General features: G+C 56.2%; 1 protein-coding gene across 5 annotated transcripts in view; it reads left to right on the top strand.

Moving 5' to 3' along the window:
- Positions 1-16,625, top strand: part of LOC116954947 (uncharacterized) — a 261,733-nt gene that overhangs the window by 99,586 nt on the left and 145,522 nt on the right. For 4 of the 5 annotated variants that reach the window (XM_076052742.1, XM_076052743.1, XM_076052744.1 and 1 more), the window contains exon 3: positions 16,262-16,312. The exons of the other annotated variant lie outside the window; for it this stretch is intronic. In XM_076052742.1, coding sequence (XP_075908857.1) covers positions 16,262-16,312 — 51 coding nt within the window. The remainder of the gene's footprint in view (positions 1-16,261; positions 16,313-16,625) is intronic. 5 annotated transcript variants of the gene reach the window in all.

Raw genomic sequence — 16,625 nt, 5'->3', positions numbered from 1 at the left:
GCGGCGGGCGGCCGGGCCGGCCTCGGTTGCGTCGCGTCGCATTACAATGTCGCACACGTCCCGAGCACAATGCAAACACAACAGCAACAGCTGCCTTATTGACTCGGCGTGCGTGGGTCCGCGCCGAATCGTTGGTAACCCCGTTTGGTACGCGCCTAGCCCCCCGAGCGTTCTCAACGCTGGCTGCCACTGCCGCCTCTACCACCGCCTCTACCGCCACCACCGCTTCCACCACCACCACCACCACCTACACCACCACCTTTACCACCACCACCGCCTCTACCACCACCACCTGCACCACCACCTCTACCCCCACCACCGCCTTCACCACCGCCTTCACCACCGCCTTCACCACCACCTCCACCACCGCCTCTACCCCCACCACCGCCTCCACCACCACCTCCACCACCATCGCCTCCACCACGACCACCACCGCCTCCACCATCACCTCCACCACTGCCTCTACCACCACCACTGCCTCTACCACCATCGCCTCCACCACCATCGCCTCCACCACCACCGCCTCTACCACCACCACCACCGCCTCCACCATCACCTCCACCACCGCCTCTACCACCACCACCGCCTCTACCACCACCGCCTCCACCACCATCGCCTCCACCACCACCGCCTCTACCCCCACCACCGCCTTCACCACCACCTCCACCACCGCCTCTACCGCCACCACCGCCTCCACCACTACCGCCCCCACCGACGCTTCCACGACCGGAACCACTGCCGCCTCCATCACCGCCTCCACCGTGTCCACCACCGTGTCCACCACTGTGTCCACCACCGCCACCACCGCCACCACTCAGCCCCTCCATGGGGCGGGCAGTGGAACTTGCCCGGCGCGGCGTGACCCGAAGGGTTTCACGTTTTGTCGCTTGCAGTGCCGCATCCACCGACTCGCGTTGTCAAGTGCCGTCGCCAATCCCCACGTAACATTTTTCGCTCCGGAGAGAGCGGGAGGACTCCTCGGCCGTTGATTAAACACCGGAGTTTTGATGATGATGATGATGATGCTGCTGCTGCTGCAGCTGTTTGCTGCGTCCCAGCGCTCACGTTTGCAACTTATGTGCGTGTGTTGAACTTCTTTCACGCCGTATGTGGCCAACCGTGCTAATAGGAGGTGCGGGGGAAAGACAACAAACTAAACACACAAATGCAGTTCTGAAGAAGTACCTTTTCAGCCTAGGTGATTTTAAAGTGCATGGCTCCCAGTGCCTTACTAATATCGGAAGGAAGAGCGTTCCAGACGGCCGCAGGGGTAGCGCATCTGAAAGCGAGCGATGCAGCGACCGTCTTTGTAACGATCGTGATCATCAGACATTACCATCGTTATGACTCGCGTATGTATGTATTTTGAACTCCTTTCGCACCGTACGTAATCAACGGTGCTAATCGGAGGTGAGGGAGGGAACTCTGTGTAACTGTAGATCTCTATGTTGTAGCTCCATGGACCTCTACGTAACTCCGTCAATCTCTGGCTAATGCCTTGAGTCTCTTAAGCAACTCACTGCATGACCGGAGTTCACGTGATGGTGGTTTACACTCCTTGCAAAGTGGAGCGGCCTGAAATGCGCGTCGCTCGCGTGCGCCATTGTTCGTCTCGGGTTCGTGCATGTGGCGCGCGGGCGAGCGTTTGGTTCCGCGCGACGTCCGACGTTCCGCTCGAGGTCCCGCAAAAGCCGCCCGGGCGCGCACGCGCGTGGAGCGGAACGTCGGACGTGCGTGTCGAACGACGGCGCGCGTCTCCCGTCTCTCTCTCTCTCTCTCGCCACACGTGCGTGCGTGCGTGCGCACGTGTGAAATGTTCCTGCGTGCAAGATGCATGGGGAGGGAGAGAGAGGGAGGGAGGGGAGAAGGGGTGGGGTGGACGGGGCGGGGCGGGGGGGTCGAGATGTAATCACGCGCTCACAGGGGACAGTCACATCCCAAAATAAATGATAAGCGAAGAGCTGTCCCGGCCCTGGCTCGCTGGTTGGGTGATGTGGTTGAGGCTGTGGGGGGTGAGGAACGGGAGTTGGGGGAGGAGGGGGGCGGTGGTGGTGGTGGTATTGGAGGAGGAGTAAGAATTCCCAAAGTAAACTCCGCTTTACAGACAGGTGCAGCAGGGGCCCGAGGAGTTTAAATGGAGCCTGGCGTCAGAGTGGCGGCCAGGCCCGAAGGGAGGCCGGAGGGGAAGCTGCCGAACCGTCCTTCCCCAGCAGACCCCGAAATGACCCCCGGCCTGACCCCCGCGTTGCCCCCCCCCGCTCCACCCCCCCACCTCCCTCCCTCGCTCGCTCCCTCGCTCGAAGCTCCGGCGTTGGGGCACGGCGGCCGCGGTCTGGGTGCTCGCTGCGCCGCGCGTGTGCCACCCAATCTTGATTTGAAGTTTTCGTGACTGCAGGAATCCATACACTTTGGTTCTTTCGGTTGAAGTCACGTGGGTAGAAAAATAAAAACTTTTTAATGAAAATGTTTTATTTTATGCCTACGTGACTTTACCGAAACAACCAAAGAGTATAGTGTGTTAATTCTAGTTAAGTGTGTGCCACCCACTTTATTTTTTGCTGCTGCTGCTGCTGCGGTGCCGCGGGGCCCCTCCGCCGGGTTGGCGTGCGACAGCAACAAATTAAATTGGGAAAGTTATTTGGGAAAAAAAAACACACACAAATTTGTCGATGAGTGGTTGGGTGTGCACTGCGCCCCCCCCTCCCCACCCCCTCCCCACACGCAGCAGCGGTCCCTCCGCCGCTCTGGCGAATCCACGCCCAGCCGCCCCTGTGGGTTGATGATGTGACCTCTGCTCGCCGCTCGGCCCCCCTCCCCTGTTCAACGTCCATGAATGCAGCCCTATGTGAATCGCGCGGCCTCGCCTTGCCGCACACAAACCCCACACACCCCGCGCGCCCGCACCAAGCCGACCTCCTGTGACGTGGAGGGCGGTCGACACCGAGAACTTCCCCGCCGGAGCCCATTTCTGTTCTGCGGCTCTCTCGCCTTGGGGCCATTGTTGCCCCCCTCCCCACCCCCCGTGTTGAAAGTTTTAAATGTGCCCACTGGATGCGGCCATCACTGATGGAATTGTACGGGGGGGGGGGAATGCCGTTTCGGTTTTGGTGGGAGGTGGTGTGGGTTAGCAGCGGAGGCGAGGGAAGTGGGAGGGTGGTGGTGGGGGTGGAACCCCCTCTCCCCACCTCTCCCCCCCCCACCACCTCCCTCCCACCACCTCCTACTCCCCCCACCCACCTCCCCCCCCTTACGATCCTTTAACGCAAATCCACTGGAGTCTTGAATGCGAAGGGGAGGTTATGGATTTATTATTGAGTGGACAGAACAGAATAGAAAGGCGAGAGAGGTGGAGGGGGCGGCGGGTAGAGGGATGAGATGGGAGAGAGACAAAGATGGACAGGGATCGGAGATGATAGTAGATTAAAATACCAGGGTAGCATCAAGAGGAGGAGTGAGCACGTGAATGGTGGGGGGGATGTGTCCAAGAGAAGACATTGGGTAGATGGCAGAGTGAGGTCACATAAGGGGGCTGCAAAATGGAGAGATGTCGTATCTCAGAGAGAGAGAGAGAGAGCGGGGAGAGAGAGAGATGTTGTATCTCAGAGAGAGAGAGCGGGGAGAGAGAGAGAGAGCGGGGAGAGAGAGAGAGATGTCGTATCTCAGAGAGAGAGAGAGCGGGGAGAGTGAGAGAGAGTGGGGAGAGAGAGAGATGTCGTATCTCAGAGAGAGAGAGCGGGCAGAGTGAGAGAGAGAGATGTCGTATCTCAGATAGAGCGGGGAGAGTGAGAGAGAGTGGGGAGAGAGAGAGAGATGTTGTATCTCAGAGAGAGAGCGGGGAGAGTGAGAGAGAGATGTCGTATCTCAGAGAGAGAGAGAGCGGGGAGAGAGTGAGAGAGAGAGATGTCGTATCTCAGAGAGAGAGAGATCGCGAGGGAGAGAGAGTGAATGAGCGAGCGGGAGAGTAATTTTCCATGCATTATTTACTGGGATCGTACCGGCTAGTTGGGTTTATTTTTTTTTGGGCTGGGGGGATGGGGGACCGTAATTGTACCGAATGATTCCTCATGCATTTTTGATGGGGGGGGGGGGAGGGGGGGGAGGGGGGGGCCCCCCGTGCCTTTCAAAATTCACATGGGGCGCACGGGACTCGAGCCGCGCGGCTTGACCGGGGAAAACGAACGCCGAGCACGTAAACAACAACAACAACAGCAAAAAAAGAGAACGCGTTCAAGAAGAAATATAAATATAACGATAAAACCCGGCGATTGTGACCACAAAGGCGAAGAACGTCCGTGCTGTGGCCAGGTGCGTGGCAAGATCGGCCGAGGAGCCAGCTGCCGTCGCTTTAATGGACACGGCGACGATCTCACCCATTGTGATCCTCGGGTTTGCTCGCTCCTTTTTTTTGTGAATGATAAAATAAACATCCCCCCCCCCCACCCTGGCGTGGCACAATGAGAGAGTCTCTGGCCGGAGCCGAGAGCTCCGCACCTCGCTATGAATATACAGCATTGATTATTAACTTTGGCGAAAAAGCTCAAAGGTCATGCGAGGTGGGGGGAGATGGGGGGCGGGTTATTTTTTATCATGCAATATTGATTCCACCCCCCCCCCCCCCGCTTTCTCCACCTACCCCACCCCCTCCCCCGCTCCCTTTTCCCTCCCTTGCGCCCCTCTTGTGGGTTCTGTATCGAAAAGGGGGATGTGGGTAGGGGGCTGCCGGGAAGGAGGGCGGTTGTTGGTGGTTGAGCTCTCTCGTCTTATTTAACGCTTTTTAGAGCCCGCCGCTCTCTCGCACGATCGTTCGCCGGACGCCGTGCGAGCCGTGCGATGCGCGACGGTTGTCGGTGGGGGGGGGGGGGGGGGGGGGTGGGGGCTCGGGGGGGGGGGGCTCGGGGGGGGTCCCCAACGATCGCGATGTCCGGCCGGCGGGACGTCGCCGGGCCGCGACGATCGTATTTCTCCAGGGCGGTGTTCTCATCCAAGTTCCAACCAGGCTCAAAATGCCCTGATTTAAGCTTCATATAGGGCTGGGAGATCGGGTGACTTCGGCGTGACGTTTCGCCGGAGGGAAGTCACGGTGCGACATCGTCACGCGGGGGCACTGCTGATACTTGCGGGAGTCCGAGCGGAAGGTCGTCCCTGCAACTCATGACGCCACTCAAACTGCACCACGGGGATATAACTTTCGATACATTTAAGTCTGTCGCTAAATCTCACTTCATTGACCTGGCATTTAACCCCCGCGCCTAGTTCTGGCTGTGTACCCTGCAGGTTCTGAGCGAGTGAGTGGGTGAGTTGGTGAGTGGGTGGGTGAGTGTACGAGTGAGTGGGTGGGTGGGTGGGTGAGCGAGTGAGTGAGTAAACTGGCCTTTTTCCCTCGCCTAGTCCTGGCCGCGTACCCTGCAGGTTCTGTTGATTTCCTGCCTTTTATACACGGCACATCGGTGGGATCTACGGATGAAATACAGCACTCTTCAAATGTCAATAATAGTTATTAAATTAATTCCCATCTACAGACTTTGGAGCATCCTGTTCCCAAGACTTGTTCACCTTTCCCATATATATACTTATTTTTAGAGGCAGCCGTTGTATAAACAAGTGATATAATTCATACAAACGGCTTACGCAAATCCCCAAAATATTTTTGCATTTCCAGATTGGAATAAATAATTCGTCACGGCCCTTCGTTAATACACCACTGGATTACGTCCCATTCACGCAACAGCAGGCGTAGCAGCGGCTGTTGAGCGTGGGAAAAACGGTAAAACGTGACTCGGATTTTTCGAATGAAAAACCAGGGGTGGATTACATTCGAATCAACCGAGATCTCATTGTGCGGTGACAAGGCCCCGTCTAGAGCTGGCACGAAGGGTGCTCTTGATTGAGGCTTCGCCGGGCGGCGTTGGGCAGTGCCCAACCGTCGTTGGCTCTCTCTTCGTCAGGATAATTATTTCCATCTTCACTCGTGTAAGATGACAATCATCGGCAGTGTTACTCCTCCACCTCCCTCTCTCCCAGCAGTGGATTGCTCATGGCTGCTGCTGATGCTGCTACCGCCGCTGACGGTGACAGCGACGGTTCAAAGCGACGTTCGCTCATTTGGCCCCCGTTTGAGAACCCATTGAGATTCGTGATCCGCTTCCGTAAGGAAAGGCGATCGAGCGTGTTTTTTGTCGCCCACGTGCTGAGCTCCTGCTTGCCGTGAGCCTGCGACGGATGCCTCGTGATCTGTCGGAGCCGCCCGTGTCAAGGTCCTTGGTTAATCATCTCCAGGCGCTCGCTCTGCGTCGTCGACGTCAACGTGGGCGACCGGGGCGGCTCCACGTGGACTGGGGGGGGGGGGGGGTCACCTGCTCCCCCGTGCGTGCGACGGCGCGCGGGAGCTTTGCCCGAGCGCCGTCGCGGTAGCGCCGTGGGGGGCGACGATTCTCGTGCCGGTGGCGCTTCCCCCCCCCCCCCCCCCCCCCCGTGCTCCCCCGCTCCCTCCCCCTGCGCTGGAGGCGCACGACGCAGCGACGTGCGCAGGGAACGGTTCGCGTGTCCTACCTCCTCCGCGCTGCGGGTCCAGACGCTTCTTATCGTTCTTATTGTTCTCTCCCATCGACTCGCTCACGCGCTCGCTCGCCTTACTCGCTCGCACCACGTCTCTTTCTGCTTCTTTCTGTGCACTTCTCCGTTTGGGAATTCGCTCGCTCGCTCGCTCGCTCGCTCGCTCACCACACCGCAAGGGGAAGGTGCTCATCGCTGCTTCTTTCCCCAATGCCGCTCGGCTGTGGGAACTCCCTTTCCATCGTCCCTTCTCGCTCACCGCAGTCCCTCGCTCACCCGCTCCCTCCCTTCCTCACCACTTAACGACGCATACACCCCCACCCCCCCACCCCCCACCCCCCACTCCCACCCCCCACTCATAAGTCATCATGAAAGATTTCACAGCGTCCATCGAAATTGCTCGCGACTTAAAAGGCGCATTTCACTCGCACAGTGTCAACATTGCTTGGGGGGTAAGTGAATCAACGATCCCCGGCACCTCCTCTGGAACACTGATGATGATCACATGACAGGGCTCTTCAATGTCCACCCCGGTGCTCACCGTTGCAGCGCGCGACCAGAAATTCACGGCGCTGCCGACGGGACCCTGCTGAAACCCCCACCGCACAATCCATTCCCATAGATCGATCGATCGATAGATCCCCCCCCCCCCCCACCTTCATCGATCATGACGCGCCGATTACACCCGCCAGCGCACGCGCCCCTGACGAGACATGGCCTCCGGGATTGAATAGAAGGCCCGAGGATGGAATAGTAGGCCTAAGGATTGAATATCAATCCGGCGGGCGGCTCTCCAGGCGCCCGCCATCCCCCGCCACCGCCACCACCACCACCACCACCCGCGTTATCATCGCCGTTGCAGCGGTGTCGTGCTTGCGACTCGAGTGGCTTTGAAGCAATCGACGACGCTGTGAGAATCCCCTCCCTTTGCCCGGTTGGGAGAGAGCCGGTACCTCGCCATGCGATACCCTCCTGAAAAGCGACCTCTTGTTGTTGGGGGAATTAAAAAAAAGGTGGGGGGGGGGGTGAGGGGGACGCGGGTGAACTAAAACAAAAACAAAGCGAAACAAAAAATTCCCGGCCGGAGCTTTTTATTTTTTCTCCCCTCTCCTTTCTTTATAAGTTGTTGACTGAAGTGCTTTTCGGGGTGTCGAGGGTGAGAAACGTCTGCGGTGGTATCGAGGCATGACCACGGCCTCTCTCTCGCCCCCCCCACCCACACCCACCGTTCTCCCGCGATTCCTTTGGGGAAAAACGAGACTCCTGAAAACGAGATTTCTTTCTCCTCCTTGTCACCGCCGTCGCGGTCGTTGTTGTGCTTGGGGTGTGGCACATGGGGAGTTCCAGCGGAGGCGCTACGAGATCAGCGCTCGGCAAAGAAGAGCCGGGGTTCGCTTTACATTTTTTTTAATAATAATAATTTTCTCGCCCCTAAAATTGCCTCGTCTTTTCAGTCTACCGCCCCGCACTGAGCAGAGACAGCCCCGTTGGCCAAACAACATTGTTTGGCCGCATTAGTCACTCTTGCGTGTGCCGTACGATGATGATGAGTAGTTTAAAAAAAATGTTCGGGCCTTGTGGCGTAGAATACTTTGTCAGCGTCAAACTCCAAATGTATTTTGAAGTTTTTGAACGTTCTCTCCTCCCCGTGGTGGTCGCCATGTGGACTTTTCTCCCGGGTTCTCCGTGGTTTTTGTCTTCCCCTTCCACGTTTCTTAATTGACATCACCGCGTTTCGAGTATTCGGCCGCTCGCACATTTCCCGCGCGATAAGCCACTCTCGTTGAGCCGCTATCATTTGAGGCGGTGGGCTGTGGTGGGTGGTGGTGGGTTTGTGGTGGTGGGGGTGCTACAATGTGGGTGGGCCTCCTGAGCCATTTATCCGGCCGATCGGCCGACCACGGCGGTGGCGGCGGGTGACTTACTTACTTACCGGTGGGACTGGTTGACTGGGCCGTGTTTACCTCCTGTCTTTCCTTTCCGCTGAAACCCGAGAGTTCGCACGCAGATCAGGCCTCTGCTTAGAGAGGTTGGGGGGCGGGGGGCGGTTTAACTCGCGCGGGAGGTTTAAAAAAAAAACATTCGGAACGTCTCCTCTTTTCACGAGCGGAGGATGAAACGTGCGTGCGGAGGGTTTAATCCGACACAGGATGCTGCGCTCCGCTCAGAAACGATCCGTTCAACAGCAAGCCGGGTGGCGGCGGGTTTAACGACACACCCATGTTTACGCGATCTAACCCAAACAAAAAATAATTCGTGTTGGCGTTCAGTTATTAATTTAACATACAGTTTTTTTTGTGTTGCCCCTCCGCCCGCAGTGTTTTTTATTCGTTTGGGACGTCAGACCCTGAGCGAGTGGTTATGGGTCTTGGCGCTTCGGCACCCTGGGGTTTGACCGTATTTTCCTGAAAAGCAAAAAGACGTGCGCCCCCCCTCTCGGTGTCGATAAAGTTACAGCAATCGCAGTGCTAAGCCTTTATCAGACTTTTTGGGGCCAAGTGCTGTTTGCGAGCAGCTCCGAAGAAAGGGCCGGCACTGTGGCACACGAGAGAGAGGTAGGGGGTGGCCAGCGCCACGCCCGACCGCCTCTATCCGCCGTTTGGCGATATTTACTACGCACCGCATTTGAGTAGATCTAGGGGGAGGCCCAGGATCGGTTCAGATAATCCGAACTGGTGTTGGCCGTGAGCGGGAATCGGAACTCGGGTCGCCGGGTTCACACCGCGACGTGCTAACCCGCTGCACTACCGCTCCCCATAAAACGCACAGCCACTTACTCCACCACCCGACACAGCCAATTAGTAAGGTTCGTCACGTAAACAGAACGTGCCAATTGGTTACCAGTACAGCACCACCGGTGTGTTGGAGCTCAAATCCACAACGTTTATCGGTCGCGAAAGCCTACGTGTTAAATCGGTTGCGGGCGGGTCGAAGAAGGTTTATCCGTTCGGCCTGAAAGTTTTGTGAAAATGCCATCGTGGACCGCAGCAGACAGTATGTTGACAGCAGGAGAAGAAGAAGACTTAACAATAACAACAACAGCAGCAGCAGCAGCAGAGCTGCAACTTGCCTGTGAACAAAACTGACGTGGAGAGATGAACGTGCAGGCCAGCATAGTAATAATAACGACGATGATTAAGTGTCCGTTGCCACGAGCGTTGTAAACGCCCCGGGTTCGCGTTGACCTGTTCACCCCGTTGCAAGCCTCCAGTGGTAACGATCTCAACCGGTCGCTGGGTCCCTACCCTAGGTCGACTGAGTCTCGAATGAGTGCCCGGCACGGTGTTAGTGTCCGTGCGTGTGTGTGTGTGTACGTGCGTGTGTGTACGTGTGTGTGTGTGCGTACGTGCGTGTGTGTGTGTACGTGCGTATGTGTGTACGTGCGTGTGTGTGTGTGGGGAGCGATAGTGTAGCGGTTAGCGCGCTGCGCTATGAACCTGGCGACCCCGGTTCGATTCCCGCTCACGGCCAACACCAGCGACGATTATCTGAACCGGTCCTGGGCCTCCCCTAGGTCGACTCAGCCTTAAATGAGTACCTGGTGCGGTGTGTAAACATTGCTACTAGGGAGACAAAGGCGGTCGGGCGTGGTGCTGGCCACCCACCCCCTCGTGTACCGTTCTGGCTTTCATAGGTGCTCGCTAACAGCACTTGCCCCTACAGTCTGGTAAGGCTATACGGGGGATCTTTGTCTTTGTGTGTGTACGTGAGTGTGTATGTGTAAACGTAGTGGGGAGCGGTGGTGTAGCGGTCAGCGCTCTGCGCTACGAACCCGGCAACCCGGGTTCGATCCCCGCTCACGGGCAACACCGGTGACGATTATCTGAACCGGTCCTGGGCCTCCGCTAGGTCGACTCAGCCTAGTGCGGTGTGCATACATCGCCACTGGGGTGACAAAGGCGGCCGGGCGCGGTTATGTAGCCAAGCCTCCCGTTCACGTGTGCTGTTCCGCTAACAGCACAGCGCTCTGCCCCAACAGTCTATTTATGTTGTGTGGGTGTGGGGGGGGGGGCAATCGTCTATGTAGGTTATGCGATGTAGGTGGGGTGAGTGGGGGGCGGCCGGCCGACTTGTTGTCTTGGTGTTTCGCGCGTCTTGTGCAAATGCGTTGCCCCACCTGCTACGTGAAACGTGCGTTGAGCAGATCGGTGGGGAGAGCTGTAGGGTGAGCGGGTCACGGGAGTCTCGTGAATAGGCTGAGTGGGGGGGGGGTGGCGGCGGGGTGCTTGGGGCTGGTTAAGGGGGGGGGGCCCAGCTCACGCCCCTGTTAGCTCAGCTTCGTCATGTGCCATTCTCTTTGCTCACTTGTGTAAATACTCCAATTAATAGATCCCGCTGCCTTATTTACACGGAACGGCCCCGTGTGCCCGCCTCCTCCCCCCACTAACCCCCCCCCCCACATCACCATCGAGCTGATCACGACGGCTTTCGTGAGATCCACACTTTGACACGTAGCAGTAGCAGCAGCAGTAGTTAAAGCGCTTGTTATTAATAATAAAGGATTTTTTTGGTTTGTTCACCGGGTCAGATCGCGTTGATATAAACGCGGCGTTGACTTTCACTTTTGGGCTCAAGGCACTGACGTTTTCTTTTGCTCTGCTTCACGGAAGACTCCTTCCACAGTTTGTTGGCGAAATATCTCCCGATGAAGCCGGTTGTGATCGCCTGCGAGACGTCCCGCTCGGTTGCAAGCGCCGTGTTGGATTAACTCGCCATCACGCCGTGTTGCGCCGGAGTGCTGACGAACTCGGCGCGCTCCGTTCACGTGACAGACCTTGCTTAAATTTACCGCGTCGGGTGGCGGCGGGGCTCATCGACGCATTTATATTAGCGCGGTCTAACCCGGCCAAAAAATAAAACCTTCATTCGGAATCCGCGCGGTTCAAACCCACCGCGCCAGCAAGCAAGCAACAACAAAAAAAACACGCCGAGGGAATGACCGAAAACGATTGAACGGACCTGTCCGTGTGATTGAGAAAGAAAAAACGTTGTACAGCCCAAGTGGGCCTTCTTACCTGTTAAAATAAAAAAAAATAGTTCAATCGGTTTTTTGTTGTGTGGTTAGACCCCGCGCCTATGCGCACGCCTGAGAGAGGAGGGCCAAGGTCAGCCAACCGTTTTTTTTTTCGGACGCCGGCTTTTCCATTCAGAGCGAGCCCCGGGGTTAGCGGATGGGGGGGGGGGGCAGGGGGAGAAATGGTTGTGCTGTGTTACTTGCAAAAGTTAAACTTCCTCATTTTTCGAGGCGCGTCCGTCCCCTCGGTAGACTCGACCTAAAGGAGGTGGGAACGCGCGGATGGCATTTGCCCCCTTCGATCGGATTTTTTCGTCGCGTGTAATTTTAAATAAATACGACGCCACGCGCAAACTGTGAATCCGGGAATTCGCATCATCAAGTTAGACGCAGCCAAAGTGCCGTCGCGAACAAGATCCCCGTTGTATAGCTTTCATTAAGTAGTTTACCCCCACCCCCGCCATTTTTACAACTTAGGAACCTCAATAACAATAGGAATTTAACATAGCCTTAAGGAACGCTAGGATATAACATTCTTTCTAAATGAAGGCAAACCGCACATCAGCTGCCAAAAATGCACGCAGGCTTGGGCAGATGAGCGCATGTTACACAAGCGGCTTTGGGGAGGCTCCTCCGAGCGTTATGCAACTTGCGTCGCGGTCGGAAACCGGTTTTCGGCGTCTCGGCGAAAACGTTCATCGCCCTGGTCGGGAAAAAAAGAGATATATATTTATATATTTATTTTGTAAACTTAACCTGCCACAGGCCGTACAAGCAGCGTCGTGCGGCCTTCCCTCGTTCGTGGGATTCAATTTGCGAAAGTGCACAAACGCGTCCTGATTGCCGGAGGTCGGCGTGTAATTAATTACTGGCGTCCCCCCCCCCCCCCAGCGAGATGTTAACTACCTCGCCTGGTATGCAGGAGGTTGTGGCTTCGATCCCGACCCTGACGATGCCCCTGTATATATTTGGAGTTTGCAGGTGCCGTGATTCTCACTCTGTGCCGCAACGTTCCCCTACATTTACCCGCGTCCTGATCCACCCGTACCAATGCCGTCATTTGTTTCCAAGATGACCGGTAGCTTTGCCTCTTTGGGTGGGTGGAGGTGTGGGGGGTGCGTCTTACTTTCATGGCGAGATGTTAACTACCTCGCCTGGTATGCAGGAGATCGTGGGTTTGATCCTGACCCTGACGCCTGCTGTATATGTGGAGTTTGCGTGTCTCTTTCTCTCTGCCCCCATGGTCGCGTGGATGTTTCTCCGGGTCCTCCGGTTTTTCCCCCTCCACATTAAGAATCAACGTCACGTGTTCCTGGTATTGGTTACTGCTATAAATTTCCACGCGATGATGATGATGATAAGCTGCTTCGTTGAGCCATCATTTGTGATAGCCGGTGTCGCTTCTGAGAACAGAGCTACACAACTCGGTGGGACCTTACCTGGTAAAAAAAAAATATATTAGTTTAATCAATTAATGCCAGGTGATTTGGCGCTCATTTGCATGCAGCCATCTAAATAACAGCGAACAAACGGAACGTCGGGTGCACGAAACGTACTCCGTGACATCGAATTTCAGAGAGAGAGAGACATAGGTTTCAGCGTTAACAGCCTTCGCAGCACATTCCCAGCACGCAGACGTCAAAAACACTTTGGTAATAATAATAATCATCATCATCATCGCCATCATCGTCATTGCCAAATATGAGGTCAGACACGCGTGTAGGCGCGAGTGATTGCATGCCAGAATCGCGTGTACTCGCGCGCGTTCGTGTGCGTGTGTTCGGGCCCACGTGCGCTCGCTCGCGCGTGCGTGCGTGTGTTCACCTCTGCCGTGCCCGTGTGCTCGTGTGAACTCGTGTTGAGCGCGCGAGTTCGTATGGGAGCGTGCGCGCGTGCGTGCGTGCGTGCGCGTTGGCGCGCGCCTGCGCTCCCGTTAAGTGTGTCACTAGGTCTCCGGGCTGGATGCCAGAGCTACCGTGCGTAGCGCCGTGTTTACATGTAGTCTTTGGATGGCTGCCACTTCTGCGCCGATTGCTGGCAGCAGTCAGACCGCCCGCCCGCCCGCCCGCCCGCCCGCCCACCCCCCCCACCACTCTCACTTCTTCTGCGGTTTTGGCACGATTTCTTGGCAGCGTAACGCTCGGCAGGCAGCCCAGTCTCTCCCGAGTCCCCCCCTGCCAATAGAAGGTGGCAGCATTCCGGCACAGATTAGTATGTTATTGACTGCGGCGTTTAGTGAACGTGCACCCCCCCCCGCCTCTCTCTCTCTCTCGTTGCCTTGCGCGGAATCACCTGCAGGAGACGCGGGTAGTTGTGGCTGGTGGCGGTAATTCTACGTTCGCATGGCAAGGGACCGGTCTCTGCTGCCTGTTCAGCCGGTTCGGAGGGCGGCCACGGTTCACTTCTGGCCACGTGCTTTTGCAAAACAATAGAACGTTTTATTTTTGTACTGTTCCACTGCTACTCCCGTCGGTTGACTTCGGGCCCTCAAATAATAAGTAGCCGGCTGGTATTGTGGCCACCGCCCATCGTCGTCGTTGTCAGCCAAGATCAATCCACTGTTGGATGAAGGCCGCCCCGAGCCGTCCGGCACCGGCGCACGAGCTGACTTCATCGTTTCCGATCTCCGCGGTGGACGCGTTCGCTCAATTTTTGGGCCGCACGCCTCCGTCGTTAAGGTCTCGACCGCTGGCCGGTCCGCTCGCCGTCCTCTCGGAACAACACGCAATGAGTACCAGCTGGCGTTTGACCACCACCATCATCGTCGACATGAACAACGTCGACATCGTCAATCGTCACGGAGCACAAACGTGTCTGGGTAGCAGGGGCGTGCGATACTGACAGCCGGCGACGGCAATAATCCACGCCGTCAATTTGCTTACCCTGTCCGACTTGTAGGGCGCTCGCAGCTACAGCTCATAGCCTTTTTTTTTTGTGTGTGCGTGGCGGGCGGCGGTCTATCTTGGACGCAACGGCGAGGAAGAATGCGGTCTTTGTGAGTGCGTGCGTGCTTGTGTGCAATTAAGGAATTGTTAATGTCGCGAGTGTTACAATAGTGGGTAGATGGTGGGGGGCGGGGGGGGGGGGGGCTTTGGGGCGGGGGGCAGTGGAAATAGCTCAAGGGACACGGGGCAGCAGGACAATGGCTCGGCTCGCGCGTGTGCCCCGCTCGCGCGCGTGCACGTGTGGCGTGCACGCGCGTGTGTGCGCGCGTGTGTTGGGGGCCGAGTGAGCGCGCGAACGCCGATGATGTTGCTGCGGCCGCCGCCGCCGCCGCCGCCGGATTCCATCGCCCCGCCGCCGCGGTTTTTTAGGCCTGCGCCTGGGGACGCCCCCCGCCACCGGGCGCCCCCCCCCCCTCCGCCCGCCCCTCTGCATTCAGAGGCCACGTCTTGTCATGAGCTTAGGGGGCGCCGTGGTGGCCAGGAGATGTGATCTCACTAGACTGGTACGCAGGAGGTCCGTAGGTTCGATCCCTGACCCTGGCGATGCCTTGTTGTTGCACGTTTGGAGTCCCGTGTGATGTCTCTCTCACTCTCTCTCTCTCTCACACCCCCCCCCCCCCCCGTGGTGGTCGTAGCGTGGATCTGACTACGGGTTCATCTGGGTTTAGGCCCTCATCTCCCTCCACATTTAGAATCGGCACGCTTTGAGATTTGTTTGGCTGCGGCTATAAATTCCCGCGTGATATCGTCATCGGCCACTGCGACGAGCTATCGTGTGTGGCCAGGTCACGTCGGACAAAATAGCGAAGAACTCCGCGGGCTTCACCTGGTAAAATAAAATAGTTGAGTTTATTTTCAAATTTCGGCAGAGCCACGGCAACGTGTGCGCAGAGAGTAGGCTTCTTTTTTTACCGTTTGTTGAGAAATAAAATACTTAAGCATCTGCCGTGCGAACATCGATTTTACCTTTTGCCGTTTGGCATGAATGGATGTTGCGATGAGATTTGTAGCGGCCTCTAGTGGCTGCAGGGTAGTCTCGCAACCCCATTGCCTACAACGTGTACGTATTGATCGTACGTGATACTTACGCTCGCGCATATTTTACTACGCTTGCGTCGCGAGCTTTCGGTATCGGCGCTCTTGCGATACAATAACAACAACAATAATACAACAATAATAATCCATCGTGCAATTGTCCTTGAGCCAATTTCACCGCTCCATGGATTTCTTTAATTTATTTTTTTACCAGGTAAGGCCCCACTGAGCTTATGTCAGAAGCGACCTGGCTATCACGAATGACCGTTCAACATCACGTGGGAATTGATAGCAGCAGCCAAATAATATGGGGGGGGGGGTGAGCGTTGGGGGGTGGGGGAGATTTTTGATCATACTTCACCACTCTGGTCACTCTACGCACATCACGCATAGACAGACGATCCACCGTCCCCTTGAGAGACCCAGCATCGCGCCTGTCTTACAACTCCACCGCACGTGTTTCATTTGTCCTCATATTTTTGCATTATAATCATTGTTTTAATTGCATTGTGTGAGGTTTATTTATGGCGCGTTGTTTTTTGTTAAATTTACCGTGGTCATTTTTTTATCATCGTTATAATTTGTGCTGCTTAATCACGTAAATTATGTGCGCTTATACAAAAATAACGTTAACTATTACTACTACTACTAGTATTATTATTATCATGCCCTCTGTGTTTCGGCACTTACACTGAACTGTTGTCCTTTTCAACAGCCCCTTCGCGTTAAATCCTTTGGATCCGCTCATTTTGCCACGATTCAGAAGGTTAGTGCAGCTCAGGACGCGCCCCCCCTCGCAGAGCTAAACGACATTCGGCACCGCTACGTGGCGGTGCGAGAGAAGGTCACTACGCATGCACGCACGAGCACACAAGCGCGCACACGGTACGGTCGAGCGTAATATATATATTCGCCGTAATAGAGGTTTCTCTTTTGGGGTTGGATCGCGTGAATATAAAAGCGCGTCGTTAAAAAACCCGCCACCCGACACGGCCAAATCGATCAGGTTTGTCACGTAAACAGAACGTGGCCAATTCGTTACGTAGTTCAGCACACCCGAGTGTTTCAGAGTAAACCCA

This window comes from Petromyzon marinus, chromosome 57 (genome assembly GCF_048934315.1).
Source record: "Petromyzon marinus isolate PM22_M1 ecotype Great Lakes invasive population chromosome 57, UKy_Petmar_22M1.pri1.0, whole genome shotgun sequence".
NCBI classification, from domain to species: Eukaryota; Metazoa; Chordata; class Hyperoartia; order Petromyzontiformes; family Petromyzontidae; genus Petromyzon; species Petromyzon marinus.
The sequence above is the reverse complement of the archived record's forward strand: the minus strand, read 5'-3'. Positions and strand labels throughout refer to the sequence as shown.